At 40.0% G+C, this 17,319-nt stretch overlaps 2 protein-coding genes across 2 annotated transcripts; both read right to left on the bottom strand.

Moving 5' to 3' along the window:
- Positions 1-7,548: 7,548 nt before the first annotated feature.
- Positions 7,549-11,316, bottom strand: LOC117633796 (receptor-like serine/threonine-protein kinase SD1-8). Its single transcript, XM_034367576.1, has 7 exons — positions 10,161-11,316; positions 9,866-9,997; positions 9,580-9,740; positions 8,934-9,144; positions 8,382-8,619; positions 8,153-8,303; positions 7,549-8,058 (listed from the first exon to the last, which is right to left on the bottom strand). Exons 1-7 carry the CDS (start codon positions 11,299-11,301, stop codon positions 7,756-7,758), a joined length of 2,337 nt encoding a protein of 778 aa, XP_034223467.1. The 5' UTR covers positions 11,302-11,316; the 3' UTR covers positions 7,549-7,755.
- A 2,189-nt stretch (positions 11,317-13,505) lies between these two features.
- LOC117633798 (cysteine-rich receptor-like protein kinase 25) lies at positions 13,506-17,319 on the bottom strand. Its single transcript, XM_034367577.1, has 7 exons — positions 16,099-17,319; positions 15,804-15,935; positions 15,519-15,679; positions 14,873-15,083; positions 14,328-14,565; positions 14,099-14,249; positions 13,506-14,004 (listed from the first exon to the last, which is right to left on the bottom strand). Exons 1-7 carry the CDS (start codon positions 17,222-17,224, stop codon positions 13,702-13,704), a joined length of 2,322 nt encoding a protein of 773 aa, XP_034223468.1. The 5' UTR covers positions 17,225-17,319; the 3' UTR covers positions 13,506-13,701.

Below are 17,319 nucleotides of genomic sequence, written 5' to 3'. Positions count from 1 at the left end.
AAACTAATTTAACACACATTAGGCATCATCAGTACAATTAATTAATGATGAAAAACATGATTGGGAAGCTTTTAAATGCTTAGATGTACCTGCATCTGAAAGAGTCCAATTGACATGGATCCCAGTAGTCCTTTTCGCTTAGCATACAAAACTTTGGTAGTGATACTCTGCCTATCATCATAACCAATCCAAGTCTTCCCAGTATAGGAATAGTCCATAACAAGTGTAGAATTAAACACAGTTGGTGCACCATTCTCAGCTATATATGCCTTGATTAGGTTGTAACCCGCTGATCCATCCGGCGGTACTGCTATTCCACTGGCTGGTGCAAAAATACTGTGCTGATTTGGATCTGTTAGGTTCCATGCATAGCCATAAAATGGAAGACCAAATGCAATCGTTTTTGGAAAGCCAATCGGTGATCCCAGAATCCCGGGTGACTACACTATTGTTTAGAATCATTAATAAAACATAGCCGCCCGGCGCCAAGGTATAGCCGGGCGGCTATACTATTTCAATATACAAAAGGACCCGAATAGTGAAACGTGTCAAAATATGTATAGCCGGTCGGCTATACTGGTTTTTTTTTTAAAAAAAAAAAACCCAGTATAGCCAGTTGGCTACACTATTTATTAAAACACGAGTATAGCCGGGCGGCTATACTTATTTTTTTGGGATAAAAACGACCCGCCCAACAGCAAGGAGCCCAAGTGTAAAAAAATGTACAGCCGCGCGGCTCTACTATTGTTTGGAATAAAACCGAGTACAGCCGCCCGGCTATACTATTTTAAAAAACAAAAATACGAAAAACCGAGTACAGCTGCGGTTATACTATGTTGAAAGGAAAAAAAAAGGAAAACCCACTAGCGGATAGGCGGCCACGTGTCAAAATAAGTATAGCCGCGAGGCTATACGATTTTTAGAAACATTAATAAAATCGAGTATAGCCCTATGGCGATACTGTTTTTTCAAAAAAAACGTAGTATAGCCGCCCGGCTATACTATTTACAAAAAACCAAAAAATCGAGTTGGCCTAGGCGGGTCTGGGCGTCTGGGCCGGGCTTTAAATAAAACCTCACACTGCCTCTCTTTCCTCTGAGCCGTCGCCTCCTTCGCTCTCTCCTTTAGGAACTAGCTGGACACACAATTCCTCATTGCGAGGCAATGAACAACTATTTCGTACTGTGATATTGTTCAGCTATTTGGAGTCCATGTATAACCTCATGGTGACATCCTCTTTCTTAACTCATACTGGAGCACCCCAATGAGAGAAACTAGACTGAATGAATCTCTTATTTATCAACTTCTGCAATTGAGTCTTTAACTCTTTCAACTTTGCTGGTGCCATTCTGTACAGTGCCCGAGACATGGGCTCCGTTCCTGAAGTGAACTCGAAATGAACTCGATCTCCTGATGAGAAGGTAATTCAAGAAGATCCTCGGGAAAAACATATGTAAATTCCTATACTACTGGAATATCTTCCAATTTCATCTCATTATCTCTGGTACTCTTTCCTGGGCCATCTACTGAAGCACGATGTCTGGCAAACGGTGATGCAGATGCTTCCTGCTGGGACATGTCCTACGCTCTGCTTGTGGTCTGGAACGTCCACCACGTCCCCTCGGCTGACGGCTGCCTCGACTGGCTACACTAATCTGGGCCCACCACTGGACGGAGCCTCCATAAACTGTGGTATCTCCTATAATCTACCATGCATACCTGTTTCGATACAGTTGTGATCTCTCTGTGCTGAGGGAACAGAGAACAATCCTTTCGAAAAGGTCCAGACTGTCAACGGTAATAACCTCCAGTAGTGCCCTTACTGGCAAGGTCCAGAATAGTACCTACCACACCTGGCATTTTAGGGGCGACTCCTCCTGCCAGATCCTGACAACAACTGTCTTCCAACACCTCTGCTTGCACTAACCCAAGAGCGATTTTCGAATCTACTCCCTTGGTTGGAACCTCCACTGAAACTGAATCCAGATCGGTAGCCTCCAGAATTGCAACCACTCGATGATCCAGAACTGTAACTGCCTCTCTTAGATGGTCCGATGGTCCATCACTAGGACTACCTGTGTGAAACTGCTGTCTACGGAGTTCACCCCGTGGTCTGACCATCATCTGGTTGAGGCAGACATCACCACATCACTAAGATTAATCAACCACTAACTGATCACAATACCTTTAACCTCATCGTAACAAGGTGATACTTCTCACTGTCAATCTTTACTAGTGGAAAACAAAACTTAGACAGTTGAAACTTTTTCTCGTACTCTGATACAGTCATTCTCCCTTGTCCAGCTGTAAAAACTCTTGCATCTTCACATTCCGTAAACTTGTGGATAGTACTAACTATACTTGCCACGTACTAGTCAAAGGATCCCGGTATCTCCTCTTAACCGAGTCCCACCAATGTCTGGCGTTTCTGTTCAAGGCATCGTCCTTTCTATCCAATCCACATTTACTGCTGGGTACCATTGTCATCACAAATAGTGGCCCCCCAATCCTCTTTACTTGTTCCACATAACTCATGGAGGGATCTCTGGACTGCTCAGTCCTGGCTAAAGCCTGAGCTAACAGCTCCAAAGTTTACTGGACGTCAGGATCTCCCTGTATACTAGGTACAGCAGATACGGCTCCTGACGAGCCTCTAACAAAAGACTACTCTACCGGTTCAGATACCGGTGCAGTTCCTGCCCGATCTGGGGATCCCATCCCCTTACGTCGGGACAACTGTCTAGTTTCCCTACGGACACCACCACCATTAGGGCCCATCTGTCCTGTCACGGAAATGGATTTGAAAAGAAAACGAGAATGCACAAAGTGCCAAGTCTACAGGAAATGAAACCTTGCTCTGATACCAAATTGACAGGACCCGAACCAAATTCCGCTTTGGAATTCGAGTCGAACCCTGTGCGTGTCTGACACTTGGATAGTGTCGGGCACAATTGACCTAATTGCCCTTCTAATTGAAATTTCAACCTTGACTCCTGCCGAAAATTCAGTAGAGTCTCCCCTGTAATTTGCTCAATCCCAAAATTTTCACCTGTCAGAACGAGCAAAATATCCACCCAACCAACTGCCAGCACTTCATAAACATGCCAAAAGTTCCAATCTCACTCTAGGGCAATAGATCAGAGCAATTCTAATAGTTTATAGATAAGTTAATCGTTTTGCAAACCATCGCTTTTGTAACAAGAAGGTTCGGAAGTCAAGATGGCCCGGTGGTGGATGTCCTGTGCACGCTACAGCCTGGGGGCGCAAAACATTTGAAATTGTGAGTGGACAAAAATAAGGGTTCATAAAATATCTAAGAATATACTAACCCCCATTTTAAAAATAGTTAAGTGAACTGAATATACATTCTGCAATTGAAGTATACTAAACTCACGGCATTCACATGCGGAAATCAAGATATTTATATATTTAAATAACTATATACACTCGAATTCAAGATAAAATTTTCATGAAAGCACTGAAATCAAAACTTGCATAAAAACACTGAAATCAAACATGCATAAAAGCAATGTACTCAAAACTTGAATCAAAGCACTGCAATCAATCAAAACTACCACTCAGATGTACCCTTGTAATTCCGTCAATTCCCTTGGCAGGTCTCGGCGACACACAATCTATCCGAACCGCAAATCCTGGCAGGATTCAGGGGACCGCAGTCAACCTGATCCGCTGGCAGGTCTCGATGACACAAAGTCAACTCGAGCCGCAACTGGCAGGATTCAGAGGACCGTAGTCAGCCTGATCCGCAATCCTGGTAGACCTCGGCGACACCAAGTCAAACCGAGCTGCAAATCCTGGCAGACCTCGGCGACACCAAGTCAAACCGAGCTGTAAATCCTGGCACTCACGGTCCGAGCGTCCCCGAAACTCGTGAGGCAAATGTCAAGTGCACTAACAAAACTGAGAGTAAACTGGATGTCCGTAGAATAAACTATTTTAGAAATAAACTATTGGGTACATGGATGTCCGTAGTATAACTGAGGGTAATAACAATAATTGGGTACATGGTAGTTTTAAAATAAACTATTTTAGAAAAGTCTGATAATTAACCGTAATTTGACAAATCTCAAACTAAGCTGCTATTTCCTCTGATATAAATCTCAAATTCTGCTTTTTATATCACTTTAGCATAATTAACTAAGCAACGTATAAATAAGATATAATTTCACAACATGCTAGGAAAATCACAATGAATAAAACTTATTCAAGATCAAATAATGAAATTTATTTATATAAATCATTTATAAAAGAAAAGTCCACTCACTCATGGTCCGAGCTAGCTAGACCTCCTGAAGGTCTCTCCTGCGGGCCTGCCTAGTCCCGGGTACCTGGGTCAACCATCATGAATATTTAATTAATAAAACTGCTCGGTGTAAGTTTTGAAGTAAAACCCTGACCCCCGACTTCTAGAAGTGCGTGCACTAACTTTAAAATCCTTTTTCTGCCCACTTAGGTATTTCGGATGTTTAGAACTGTCTGAAAAGACTCGAGACTTCACTAAGCGATAAACTTTCATATTGGTCGATACGGAACCCCGTGGGGTCTACGACCTCCAATTACCAATCTGAGAGTTCTTTTAAGTCCCTCACATTTAAGGAACCATACCCTGCAAGTTTGGTCTGAAACTGACGATCGGATTGACCACGATCGTGAAATCATAAAATTTCCAAACCCTAGCCCCAGGGTTCGCGATTTCGGAGTATCCGGGACTCCGATTCACAATCCGTCGAATCCTACACGATTCTGAAATTATTTGGAACAACATATCCAACATTGAGCACGATCCAACGGTTCAGCAGTATTGAACCCGAAAATCGCACAATATGAAAAATTCGTTCGGGGCTCAAACGGTATCCAAATTGAGATCCGTGAAATCCCACGCGCTCGTGACGACCTGAGGATCGCAACAAGACACAGTGCCACTGCACTACCTCACCCACGCGCGAGCAGCGATGGGTGTCTAAAGCGATTACGCATTGCCGAAAAAACTTCAAACCACAGCTCCAAACTCCTACCCTAGGTAAAACACCATATTTGGAGCCACTTTTGTTCTTAGACCTATCCCAAAAAGTGGCCGGAAGTGGCTGAAAACGGAGGCCGAAAATTGGCTGAAACTTCAAGCTCAAAAATCCAATAGCTACAATACGAATCGATCTAATCCTACCCAACAGGCAACTAGAATAGCTCGAGAGGTTCAAGATCCATACCTGGGTCGACAGAAATGGTAGCCGGAGGAGGGAGATCGACGGCGTTGAAGTTTCGGCGACCTCCTGACGGTTTTCTGTATTTTCCAGCCAGCACAGGTCACATCGCCGGGGGGAACGGTCGGGGAAGGAAGAGGGCGTTGTCCCGGTCGTTTTGGTACCGGCCCCGTCCATAGCCGTGGTCGGTGGCCGGAGATACGAAGTAGAGAAGGGACGGACGAGGGAGAGGGAGCGAGGGCGCGAGGAGAGAGAAGGCTGAGCTGGTTTTTATAAATCCAACTTTGAAATATTTACAGTTGTGCCACTGAGACTCTTTTGACCATAACTCTCTCGTTACAACTCCGATTCGGGCCCACTACGTGTCTACGAACTCATTTCACCGTGCTCTACGCAACGGTGTAAGTGGAATTGTCAAATTCCTTCTCGATCAAAAAGTCACCTTTTTTTAAATAAAATATTCCGAGGGCAAAATTGTCTTTTCTCCAAATAAATTACTAATTAACTAAGAATTTTTGTTTTGGGTTATTACAATATATATATGTATATATATATATATATATAGAGCTTCCATTAAGGGACACTCTTGTAAGACTCACTCTACATTGTATTTTACTAATCCAAACTATCTATTTTATAGATATTCATTCAAAGATTATCTTTACAAAAAATTACTTGAATCTGATATCATTTGACAACTCAATTAAATTATTGAAATCTAAGTACTTTCTTGAAACATCGTGTTCATTGATTATGTTGGTCTCAATTAAATGCCTTAATGATTTTTTGCAAGGATGATCTCTAAATGAAGATGTAAAAATTCGATGGTTTGGATTGTTGAAAAAAATTTGGCACCACGTGTACTAGTTTTAGCCAATCGGCTATACTATTTATAAAAAAAGAGAACAATTGGGTATAGCCGATCGGCTATTTTGTAAGAAACATATAGCAGCTCGGCTATACTATTTTTTAAAAAAATTCAGAAAACGTAGCCGTACGGCTATACTATTTTTATTAAAAAAAGAAGACCCGCCTTGCAATTAGGGGCCCACGTTTGGAAAACTGTATTGCCGACCGGGTATAGTCGTGCGGCTATACTATCGTTAAAAAGAAATCCAAAAATTGAGTATAGCCGGGTGGCTATACGCGATACTATTTGAAAAAAATAAGAAAAACCTGAGTATAGCCGGTCGGGTATACTATTTATATGTATAAAAAGGGACCCTTATTGCGGTTGGTCACAACGTGTCAAAAAAGGTATATCGGCTCGGCTATACCATTTTTTAAAAAAGGAGAAAAAACCGAGTATTATGATTGATTGGGAGTGTTAGCTTTCTCACACAAAATTGATTGATTTGCTGCTGGGAGTGTTATGACTGATGGCTTTTTGCGCTTGATGACGACACCGGTGAATTTGGAGAAGGATGGCTGCTAAGAGGAAGGGATGGAGAGCTGGTAGGTGGAGGAATTTAGATCAGCAGAAGCACAAATAAGATGAGTGAACAAGGCAGAGTTTACGTCAGGTATTCGGGACTCGCTAGCGACATACCAGTAACCATCTCCGATCCAAGTTTGTGCAGAGAAACAACAATAAAATTGAGACGATAAGGAAGATGAAGAGGAAAAAGGAAAAGGTGGGTGATGTTTTTTGATCCCATGCAATTTGCAAATACAGCTAGTTTGATTTTCCTCCTACAAGATGACTACTGTTCGAAAATAGGCCTAGGCGCTAGGCCCCTTCCTGCCACCCGCCTACCGCCTAGCAGTTTGTCGATCATTGCTTCTGCTAATACATATACATGGCGCATCATGTGCAGTGCAGGATATGGGCGGGCAGATGACTATTGAACATCAGTTATCTGCTAAAGCAGACTCCAAATTCAAATTGAAATCTTCTTTCTAGAGTATAGAAATGTGAAAACAACTGACATTAAACCAATCATGTTTTGGAGCTAATATATGATTATGTCTGTCCAGGTCAAGAAGGTAAACTACGTTTAATTGCGTCCCAACAGTGTGGTAATAAAATCCCGTAGAGCTTGTGCTGAGTTCAAATCCACACACCCTTTGTTTTTGGTCAAAGACAGCTTCAAAGAAGTCCTGTAGATAGTATCATTTTGCAAAAGCTCAATAATTAGATTAAGTTGAAGAAGATGTGGCATGGAATGGAACAGTTTTGCCACCAAACTTTTTGTGAAATGTGAATTCTTGGAAAAGTTTGTCCGCCCACTAAAGCGATGGCAAGCCAAGAGATACTTTTCCTGCCAAGTCTGGACTTCATTCAGAAAGAAACATAGTGTATTCTAGGCTTTTCTTAAAAGAAAGATAAAAATAAATAAACTCACAATGAATTTTTTTTCCTGCAGTTTTTGTTTTTGTTGTATAAAAGAATTTCGTATAAGCAAAACAAAAAATTTGGCGTATCCTCCCCTTGTTTTTACTTCATAGAGTATATGACCAGCCACATTCTTGAGCCTAAGAACTCAACCATTGAAATTGAAAAACTAATGTCTCCTATTCTGAGCCTGCAATTTCATCGGGGTTGCAATTCGGAAATTTCTGCATTATTAACTGAACAACTTCCTTGCTGCGATGTAGATATGTTTTCCATACTTCTATTTCCTGAGAAAGCCATCTTTGTAGGAGTGGGAATGGGTTCAGTATCAGTTTTGAGCATGGAATAAACTTCCAACATTGTAGGCCTATCCTCTGGATTTTCCTGGACACATAATAGAGCTACTTGCAAGCATCTCGATAATTTACAAGAAGAAGAAGAATCATCCAGTGATGGATCAATAAATTCTCTTCCTTTGTCCTCCTTCCATGATAGATATGCCTGAAATAGTTTGGAAGTTACTTCATATATAGTTTAGATCTAAGTAATAGTTTACATTAGTGGTGATAGAATGATAGACAGCTATGGAACTTACATATTGCAAGAGGTGCAAGCTTTCGTTTGGACCATAGTAACATGTGCTCCTCCTTCCACTAATCATTTGTAAAAGTAGAACCCCAAAGCTGTAGACGTCATACTTCGTAGAGTATATACCTTTTCTTACATATTCAGGAGGAACATAGCCACTGCATTGCATACCACCACAAGTATTAGAGGATATGAGCATGTGTGTGTGAATAACCAAAAAGAGGCAGTTTACTTACTATGTTCCAACAATCCGGCTTGTGTTTGCTTCAAGTTCATCTTTTCTGAAAAGTTTAGCCATTCCAAAATCTGATATCTTAGCATTCATTTCGTGGTCAAGTAAAATGTTGCTACCTTTCAGATCTCGGTGAATAATTGTAAAATTGGAGTATTCTTGAAGATATAGGAGTCCTTGGGTAACCCCTTCAATGATGTGCACACGCTTTGTCCAGTCTAGAAGATACCGTCTGGTAGGATCTGCAAGATATCAAATTCAGGACCAATGAGGTAGGCAAAGGAGCAAGAGAGACAAATTAAAAGTCAAGGTTTCTGCACCATAAGCTTAGATGGCTTAACAAGTGATTTTTGTTAGCTTAATATACATTAGTGTTGGTTTAGTCCTCAAGAATATGCTTGTCTAACTATTTGGAGAGTTTCAATGAGTTTAACACCCCCCATCTTTACCTCTTAGAGGAGATGTTAAGACCCACTGAAACTTACAGAATGCAAAAGTATTGTGTTATGCTAGCCTGCACTCTCAACCATAACAGGAAGCATGAAAAATTACAGACCAAAAAGGTAGAAGTCCAAGCTTTTGTTGGGCATGTACTCGTAGATCAGCATTTTTTCTTCCTTCTCAGTGCAAAATCCAAGAACTCGAACTAGATTTACATGTTGTAGTCTTGCAGTAAGTGTAACCTCATTTCTAAATTCCTCAAGTCCTTGAGTTGACGTTTTCGAAAGTCTTTTCACTGCGATTTCCTGTCCTCCTCGCAATTTACCCTTGAAAAAATTGAAGAAAACCATGGTTAGTTAAGTTAGCATGGTTTAGTAAAAAGAAAATCCAGATTTATATCTGATCAAAAGATGAATCTACAAATGGTATCACTCTCACTGTTCACCAGATTGTACCACTTAATTAACACGAGGTGAAGGTGACTCTGCTTTCAGTTGTTGATAAGCTTTTGGTTCAGCATGAGGGGAATTAGTAGCCAATTATCATAGACACAGCTTTAAGCCTAAAGTTTTTTTTGTTCCCTTTTCTTGGTAGCAGGAAAGTAGGAATGGGGTAGTTCAGGGAAAGAGTTTTTTATTGATATACATCTCATTGTTTTAAAAGTAGCAGCAGATTATACACAAGGGCACACATACAACCACAAGTTTTAAATCCCAGTTCCCACAGTGTAAACTTATGTTAGATAAGGTAGCAAATATTACCATGTAAACAGGACCAAACCCTCCCTCTCCAAGCTTGTTTTCACTTGAGAAGTTATTTGTTGCTGCTTTGATATTCGAAAAACTGAATGCTTGCAGAGTTGGTGGATCACTGTTAAGATCTGATGTACTAGTAGACCTTGAATTCCCACAAATAATCATCCCTGAAACCAGAAGGAAAAAATATAGAAAGTGAAAATGCAAATGCAAAACTCTTGATGTAAATTCGAAAAGAGGATTTATCTTTGTCTAATTGCTATTCGAAACAAACAACAGTGAGAAAAATCACCTTTTGTCTTCAACAATTTTCTTTGTAAGTAACACACCACGAAGGCTATGAGGATTATGATCAAAGTAATTGGAAGCAAAACTATAAGCAATGACCGCCGCTTATTTTCTTGATCATTTTCTTCCTCTTGAACTGTCATTTACTAAACCAGTTAGAAGTATAATAAATGGATCTCCATTAGAAAATAAGTCGATTTATGCAGATAGCCTGCTGTCAAAATTAAACTTCCTTCAGGATATAAAATTGAGTTTTATGCCATGTCAAAAACAGAGCATAAAAAATCACTTTGGCCAACCTGCCCGAGAAATCGCCCAATCGTCATCATTGGTGACTTGAAACACATTGGTACCAAGTAGCTTCTTCTCCTTGACATATGCAATCTTAGTTCTGATAGCTTCCACATCATCAAAACCAATCCAACTCGACCCTATGATGCAATAGTTCACAACATAAGTAGCATTGTACACTATGGGAGCTCTGTAGCTTCGAATGTACCGCTTGATGTACGTATAGCTCATGGATCCGTCTTTCGTCTCAGCTGTGCCGGCTGCAGGTGCCCCAACTCCATTATTGTCTTTGGGGTGCACAAGTGTCCACGCATAGCCATGGTAAGGCAAACCTAAAACCAGTTTGCTAGCAGGAAATGAGTTGTTTAGCCATTGCTTTATACCATAGTCGGTGTTAACATGGCTTGACGGGTCATATAAAGCAGCATGAGCACCAGTGACATTCTCCTTAGAAGGCAGATGATAGTCATATGCCATAACATGTGCCCAATCCAAGTTCCTCTTCATAGATTCAATCGGGTAACTCAACGATTCGAAAGCAGGCAAATAACGAATGGCCATTGTCAATATCAACCGTGACTGATCACTGGAGTTTCTTGACTCAGAATTCACAGCAGCTCGCCACTCATCGAATAATTTTGCCATGTTGATCATATCAGAGGCTGTGTTTGGCCAAAGCCAAAGCAAGTCTATACCTTGGAAGCCATAAAGCCTTGCTGTTTTGATTGAAGACTCAATGAAAGACTTTCTGTTAGAAGGTTTGTTGACCATTGAGGACAAGACTGAATAGTTGACTTTCTGACCCAAAATTGATTGAGCTGTTGCAGCTTGTCCATTCCAGATGGATAGGAGTGTTATGACTGATGGGTTTTTGCGCTTGACGACACCGGTGAAGATGGAGAAGGATGGCTCTTGAGAGAAAGGGATGGAGAGCTGGTAGGTGGAGGAATTCAGATCAGCAAAAGCACAAATAAGATGAGTGAACAAGGCAGAGTTGATGTCAGGTATGGGAGACTCGCTACCGGCGTACCAGTAACCAGCTCTGATCCAAGTTTGTGCGGAGGAACAAGAATAAAATTGAGATGAAATAAGGAAGATGATGAAGAGGATAAGGGGAGTGATATTTTTTGATCCCATGGACATGGACATAAAAAGCTAGTTTGATTTTTCCTCTTACAAGATGACTAGTTTCTACTGCTACGTACTAATACATATATATACATGGCATCATTGTTGGAAATTTAATATTAACTAATATTAATTTTTCTATTTGAATGGAAATTAATAGAGTTCATTTAACTATGGTGTCCTTTGTCAATTTCTAGGAAGAGGTATCAAAGCACCTGTTTATTCAATGGATGTATGAGTTGGTTTTTTATTTTGGAACATACCCTTTTGGAAAGGGTTCTTTAGTATCTATAAATAGAGTAGTCTTCCTGAAAGTATGAGAATTTGGTGTTAAAAGTGAAGAGTATTGGTTGGTATTTATAGAGAAAAAAAAATATAATCCATAATTTTTTGGTATTTTTTTTTCATAATTTTATAGCAAAAAAAAGGCCAACTGTTGGATTGGAGGAGAGAAGGCGATCGGAGCGCCCAGACGACGACACGTGTCTTCTAGCCGTTGGCGGAGCACAGGGCTGACGTCAGTGCATATAAGTTCAAAATTTTTTTTATTGTTGGCGCATGAACAGTGAAAAAAAATTGAATCGCACGCTGACGTCAGCTCCCCCCAAGCTCGAGCTACCTTCGGGCCAGCATCTTCGTGGGACCCATCCCCAGCCCGGGCAAAAGTGGCCCACTAGAACTCGCTTTTTGACTTGGGCTCCCCCCAACCCCAGGCTTGGGCTCCTCGCTAGAGTTCCTCTTAAAACATCATCACCATCCCAACACATTAACCAAGCCCAAGGTAAATAGATGCCCAACTCACTGAAATGATATTGTTCATTTGGAGAAATCTGGAAAGGTGGAGAAGTCTTCACCGACTATGTAAAGTCAGCAACACTTGGATCAATTTGCAAGATAATTCTAGAAAATTAGAAAGTGAGAAAGAGCGCTTGTAAGAGTTGATCTTTCCTTTGAGACTTGTCTTGTTGAAATATTTTATGAGTCTAATACAAGTAATCTGTTTACTTATTTTGTCTCCAACCATTCTATATTAGAGTTGTGTACTCTAATTTTCTCAACATTGTTATACTTTTACCATAAGTCTCTAGAAATTCCCAAGGAAAAGTGATCCTCTTTTTCTGGCATAAAAGATTAAAGTTGAAGATGAGACATGGAAAACTTTTGCCACCTAAGTTTTTTTCTCTCTTCTTAAATGTCAAAGCAAATTGCATTACGGTTAAGGAACCTAATATTCTGACAATCATACAAAACTTTGCCTCACGAAAGATATGCGCCATACAATTTACTTTGCCTCACGAAAGATATGCGCCCAATATTTATGAGTGCGACGGTGAAATGTTGATTTCCTGGACCTAATATTCTATATCCCGTTTTTAATATATACAGTAATTGCGCCCATTAGAACACCAATGAATATAGTCGGCTCACTGTGGCTAAACGAACCGTGGCTTGTGCCCATTTTCTGGTAGTGTCACTAATTAATTATGGTTACTTAAAAGCGGCCTTTAAATACATTCTTGGCGGTTGGCAGTCATTATATTAATTCCATGTTGCTAATATAAAAAGCTTGTTTCCTGTTAAATTATCATTCTAATGTAAAGTCTAATGCGAGAAGCGACCCTTTCAAATTAATTCTTGGTTGAAAAAGAAATCCTAATGCTGCTGCTGAGACTCAGTTAGAATATTGGTCAAGAGAATGTATGCTTGTGGAGATGATCAATGATTGGACAGGGAAGTCACGAGTAAGCAGTAGCTCCAATCATAACAACACAGGCTTCACAAGCAAATGGTTTTTAAAACCAACCTTAGAACGACTACATAACATATATTGTTACTTTAAACCACTTGTCTTAACTTAATTGCTGTCACTAATTTTTATAACTGTCGAAATCAATGAATCAATGATGAAGGTTGTTGTTAGAAGAGGCCATTTTTTACCCCTTTAACTTCTGACAAAAATGCTAGTACTTCTCATTTGGTGGTGGTTTTCTTTTGGAACGGGGCTCTGAGTGGACATGTTATTCTGTTGTTTTTCATGTTCAGTTGTGTTTGTCTGGGAATAATGCAGGCTGGATTTGAATTTTTTTCCCTGCAGTTTTTGTTATTGTTGTATAAAAGAATTTCGTACAAACAAAACAAAAAATTTGGCATATCCTCCCCTTGGTCTAAGCCTAACCACTAGTTCAATGTTCAAATGACTTACCTCAGCAGTTCCCTCCCTTCTCTCTGCACAGGAATTGCAAATTTTTAATTCAACCAAATATTGTAATGTTTAGAACATGTAGGCCTCCAGATGAAGAATCCAAAGTTGCTAAAATCTTGTATACTTCATAGAGTATATATGACCACCCCCATTCTTGAGCCTAAGAACTCAACCACTGAAAATGAAAAACTAATGTCTCCTATTCTGAGCCTGCAATTTCATCGGGGTTGCAATTCGGAAATTTGTGCATCATTAACTGAACAACTTCCTTGCTGCGGTGTTGATGTGTTTTCCACACTTCCTTGTCCTGAGAAAGCCATCTTCGTAGGAGTAGGAACGGGTTCAATGTCAGTTTTGAGCATGGAATAAACTTCCAACATTGTAGGCCTATCCTCCGGACTTTCCTGGACACATAATAGAGCCACTTGCAAGCATCTCAATAATTTACAAGAAGAAGAAGAATCATCCAGTGATGGATCAATAAATTCCCTTCCTTTGTCCTCTTTCCATGATAGATATGCCTGAAATAGTTTGAATGTCACTTCATATATAGTTTAGATCTAAGTAATAGTTTCCAGTACTGGTGATAGAATCATAGACAGCTATGGAACTTACATATTGCAAGAGGTGCAAGCTTTCGTTTGGACCATAGTAACATGTGCTCCTCCTTCCACTAATCATTTGCAAAAGTAGAACCCCAAAGCTGTAGACGTCGTACTTTGTAGAGTATATACCTTTTTTTACATATTCAGGAGGAACATAGCCACTGCATTGCATACCACAACAAGTATTAAAGGAAATGATCATGTGTGTGTGAATAACCAAAAAGAGGCAGTTTACTTACTATGTTCCAACAATCCGCTTTGTGTTTGCTACAAGTCCATCTTTTCTGAAAAGTTTAGCCATTCCAAAATCTGATATCTTAGCATTCATTTCATGGTCAAGTAAAATGTTGCTACCTTTCAGATCTCGGTGAATAATTGTAAAATTGGAGTATTCTTGAAGATATAGGAGTCCTTGGGTAACCCCTTCAATGATGTGCACACGCTTTGTCCAGTCTAGAAGATACCGTCTGGTAGGATCTGCAAGATTTCAAATTCAGGACCAATGAGGTAGGCAAAGGAGCAAGAGACAGACAAATTAAAAGTAACAGGTTTCTGCACCGTAAGCTTAGATGGCTTAACAAGTGATTTTTTTAGCTTAATATACACTAGTGTTCCTCAAGAATACGCTTGTCTAACTATTTGGAGAGTTTCAATGAGTTTAACCCCCCCATCTTTACCTCTTAGAGGAGATGTTAAGACCCACTGAAACTTACAGAATGCAAAAGTATTGTGTTATGCTAGCCTGCACTCTCAACCATAACAGGAAGCATGAAAAATTACAGACCAAAAAGGTAGAAGTCCAAGCTTTTGTTGGGCATGTACTCGTAGATCAGCATTTTTTCTTCCTTCTCAGTGCAAAATCCAAGAACTCGAACTAGATTTACATGTTGTAGTCTTGCAGTAAGTGTAACCTCATTTTTAAATTCCTCAAGTCCTTGAGTTGACGTTTTTGAAAGTCTTTTCACTGCAATTTCCTGTCCTCCTCGCAATTTACCCTTGAAAAATTGAAGAAAACCATAGTCAGTTAAGCTAGCATGGTTTAGTAAAAAGAAAATCCAGATTTATATCTGATCAAAAGATGAATCTATACAAATGGTATCACTCTCACTGTTCACCAGAATGTATCACTTAATTAACACAAGGTGAGGGTGACTCTGCTTTCAGTTGTTGATAAGCTTTTGGTTCAGCATGAGGGGAATTAGTAGCCAATGATCATAGACACAGCTTTAAGCCTAAAGTTTTTTTGTTCCCTTTTCTTGGTAGCAGGAAAGTAGGAATGGGGTAGTTCAGGGAAAGATTTTTTTATTGATATACACCTCATTGTTTTAAAAGTAGCAGCAAATTATACACAAGGGCACACATACAACCACAAGTTTTAAATCCCAGTTCCCGCAGTGTAAACTTATGTTAGATAAGGTAGCAAATATTACCATGTATACAGGACCAAACCCACCCTCTCCAAGCTTGTTTTCACTTGAGAAGTTATTTGTTGCCGCTTTGATATTGGAAAAGCTGAATGCTTGCAGAGTTGGAGGATCACTGTTAAGATCGGATGTACTAGTAGACCTTGAATTCCCAAAAATAATCATTCCTGAAACCAGAAGGAAAAAAGAAGGTGAAAATGCAATTGCAAAACTCTTGATGTAAATTCAAAAAGAGAATTTATCTTTGTCTAATTGCTATTCGAAACAAACAACAACAGTGAGAAAAATAACCTTTTGTCTTCAACAATTTTCTTTGTACGTAACACACCACGAAGGCTATGAGGATTATGATCAAAGTAATTGGAAGCAAAACTATAAGCAATGACCGCCGCTTATTTTCTTGATCATTTTCTTCCTCTTGAACTGTCATTTACTAAACCAGTTAGAAGTATAATAAATGGATCTCCATTAGAAAATAAGTCGATTTATGCAGATAGCCTGCTGTCAAAATTAAACTTCCTTCAGGATATAAAATTGAGTTTTATGCCATGTCAAAAACAGAGCATAAAAAATCACTTTGGCCAACCTGCCCGAGAAAGCGCCCAATCGTCATCATTGGTGACTTGAAACACATTGGTACCAAGTAGCTTCTTCTCCTTCACATATGCAATCTTAGTTCTGACAGCTTCCAAATCATCAAAACCAATCCAATTCGATCCTATGATACAATAATTCACAACATAAGTAGCATTATACATTATGGGAGCTCCGTAGCTTCTAATGTACCACTTGATGTATTTATAGCTCATGGATCCATCTTTCGTCTCAGCTTTTCCGGCTGCAGGTGCCCCAATTCCATTATTGTCTTTGGGGTTCACAAGTGTCCACGCATACCCATGGTAAGGCAAACCCAAAACCAGTTTGCTAGCAGGAAATGAGTTGTTTAGCCATTGCTTTATACCATAGTTGGTGTTAACATGGCTTGACGGGTCATATAAAGCAGCATGAGCACCAGTAACATTCTCCTTAGCAGGTAGATGATAGTCATATGCCACAACATGTGCCCAATCCAAATTCCTCTTCATAGATTCAATCGGGTAACTCAACGATTCGAAAGCAGGCAGATAACGAACCGCCATTGTCAATATCAAGCGTGACTGATCACTAGAGTTTCTTGACTCAGAATTCACAGCAGCCCCCCACTCATCCAACAGCTTTCCCATGTTGAGCATATCAGAGGTTGTCCTAGGCCAAAGCCAAAGCAAGTCTATACCTTGAAAGCCATAAAGCCTTGCTGTTTTGATTGAAGACTCAATGAAAGACTTTCTGTTAGAAGGATTGCTGGCCATTGAGGACAAGACTGAAGAGTTAGCTTTCTCCCCCAAAATTGATTGATTTGTTGCAGCTAGTCCATTCCAGATGGACAGGAGTGTTATAACTGATGGGTTTTTGCGCTGGACGATACCGGTGAAGCTGGAGAAGGATGGCTCCTGAGAGGAAGGGATGGAGAGCTGGTAGGTGGAGGAATTTAGATCAGCATAGGCACAAATAAGATGAGTGAACAAGGCAGAGTTTATGTCAGGTATCGGGGACTCGCTATCGACATACCAGTAACCAGCTCTGATCCCAGTTTGTGCAGAGAAACAACAATAAAACTGAGACGAAATAAGGAAGATGAAGAGGAAAAGGTGGGTGACATTTTTTGATCCCATGGATATTAAGCTAGTTAATTAAAAAGAGAGAAGAAAGCTAAGACATTGAAGATAATTGAAGATGATAATGGGTACTCAACATCGATATTGTCTCC

Source organism: Prunus dulcis, chromosome 7, assembly GCF_902201215.1.
Source record: "Prunus dulcis chromosome 7, ALMONDv2, whole genome shotgun sequence".
NCBI lineage: Eukaryota > Viridiplantae > Streptophyta > Magnoliopsida > Rosales > Rosaceae > Prunus > Prunus dulcis.
This window is presented reverse-complemented; position numbering and strand designations above follow the sequence as displayed.

Bases quoted from the DNA above. Each gene is read 5' to 3' on its own strand.
- LOC117633796 (XM_034367576.1), bottom strand. From the start codon at position 11,301: ATGTCCATGTCCATGGGATCAAAAAATATCACTCCCCTTATCCTCTTC. The intron at 9,998-10,160 runs GTTGGCCAAAGT...AGTAAATGACAG, and splicing joins TTGGGCGATTTCTCGGGCAG to TTCAAGAGGAAGAAAATGAT. The intron at 9,145-9,579 runs GTAATATTTGCT...AATTTTTTCAAG, and splicing joins GGTTTGGTCCTGTTTACATG to GGTAAATTGCGAGGAGGACA.
- LOC117633798 (XM_034367577.1), bottom strand. From the start codon at position 17,224: ATGGGATCAAAAAATGTCACCCACCTTTTCCTCTTCATCTTCCTTATT. The intron at 15,680-15,803 runs GTTATTTTTCTC...TTCTGGTTTCAG, and splicing joins AAAATTGTTGAAGACAAAAG to GAATGATTATTTTTGGGAAT. The intron at 14,566-14,872 runs GTCTGTAATTTT...GAAATCTTGCAG, and splicing joins CTTGGACTTCTACCTTTTTG to ATCCTACCAGACGGTATCTT.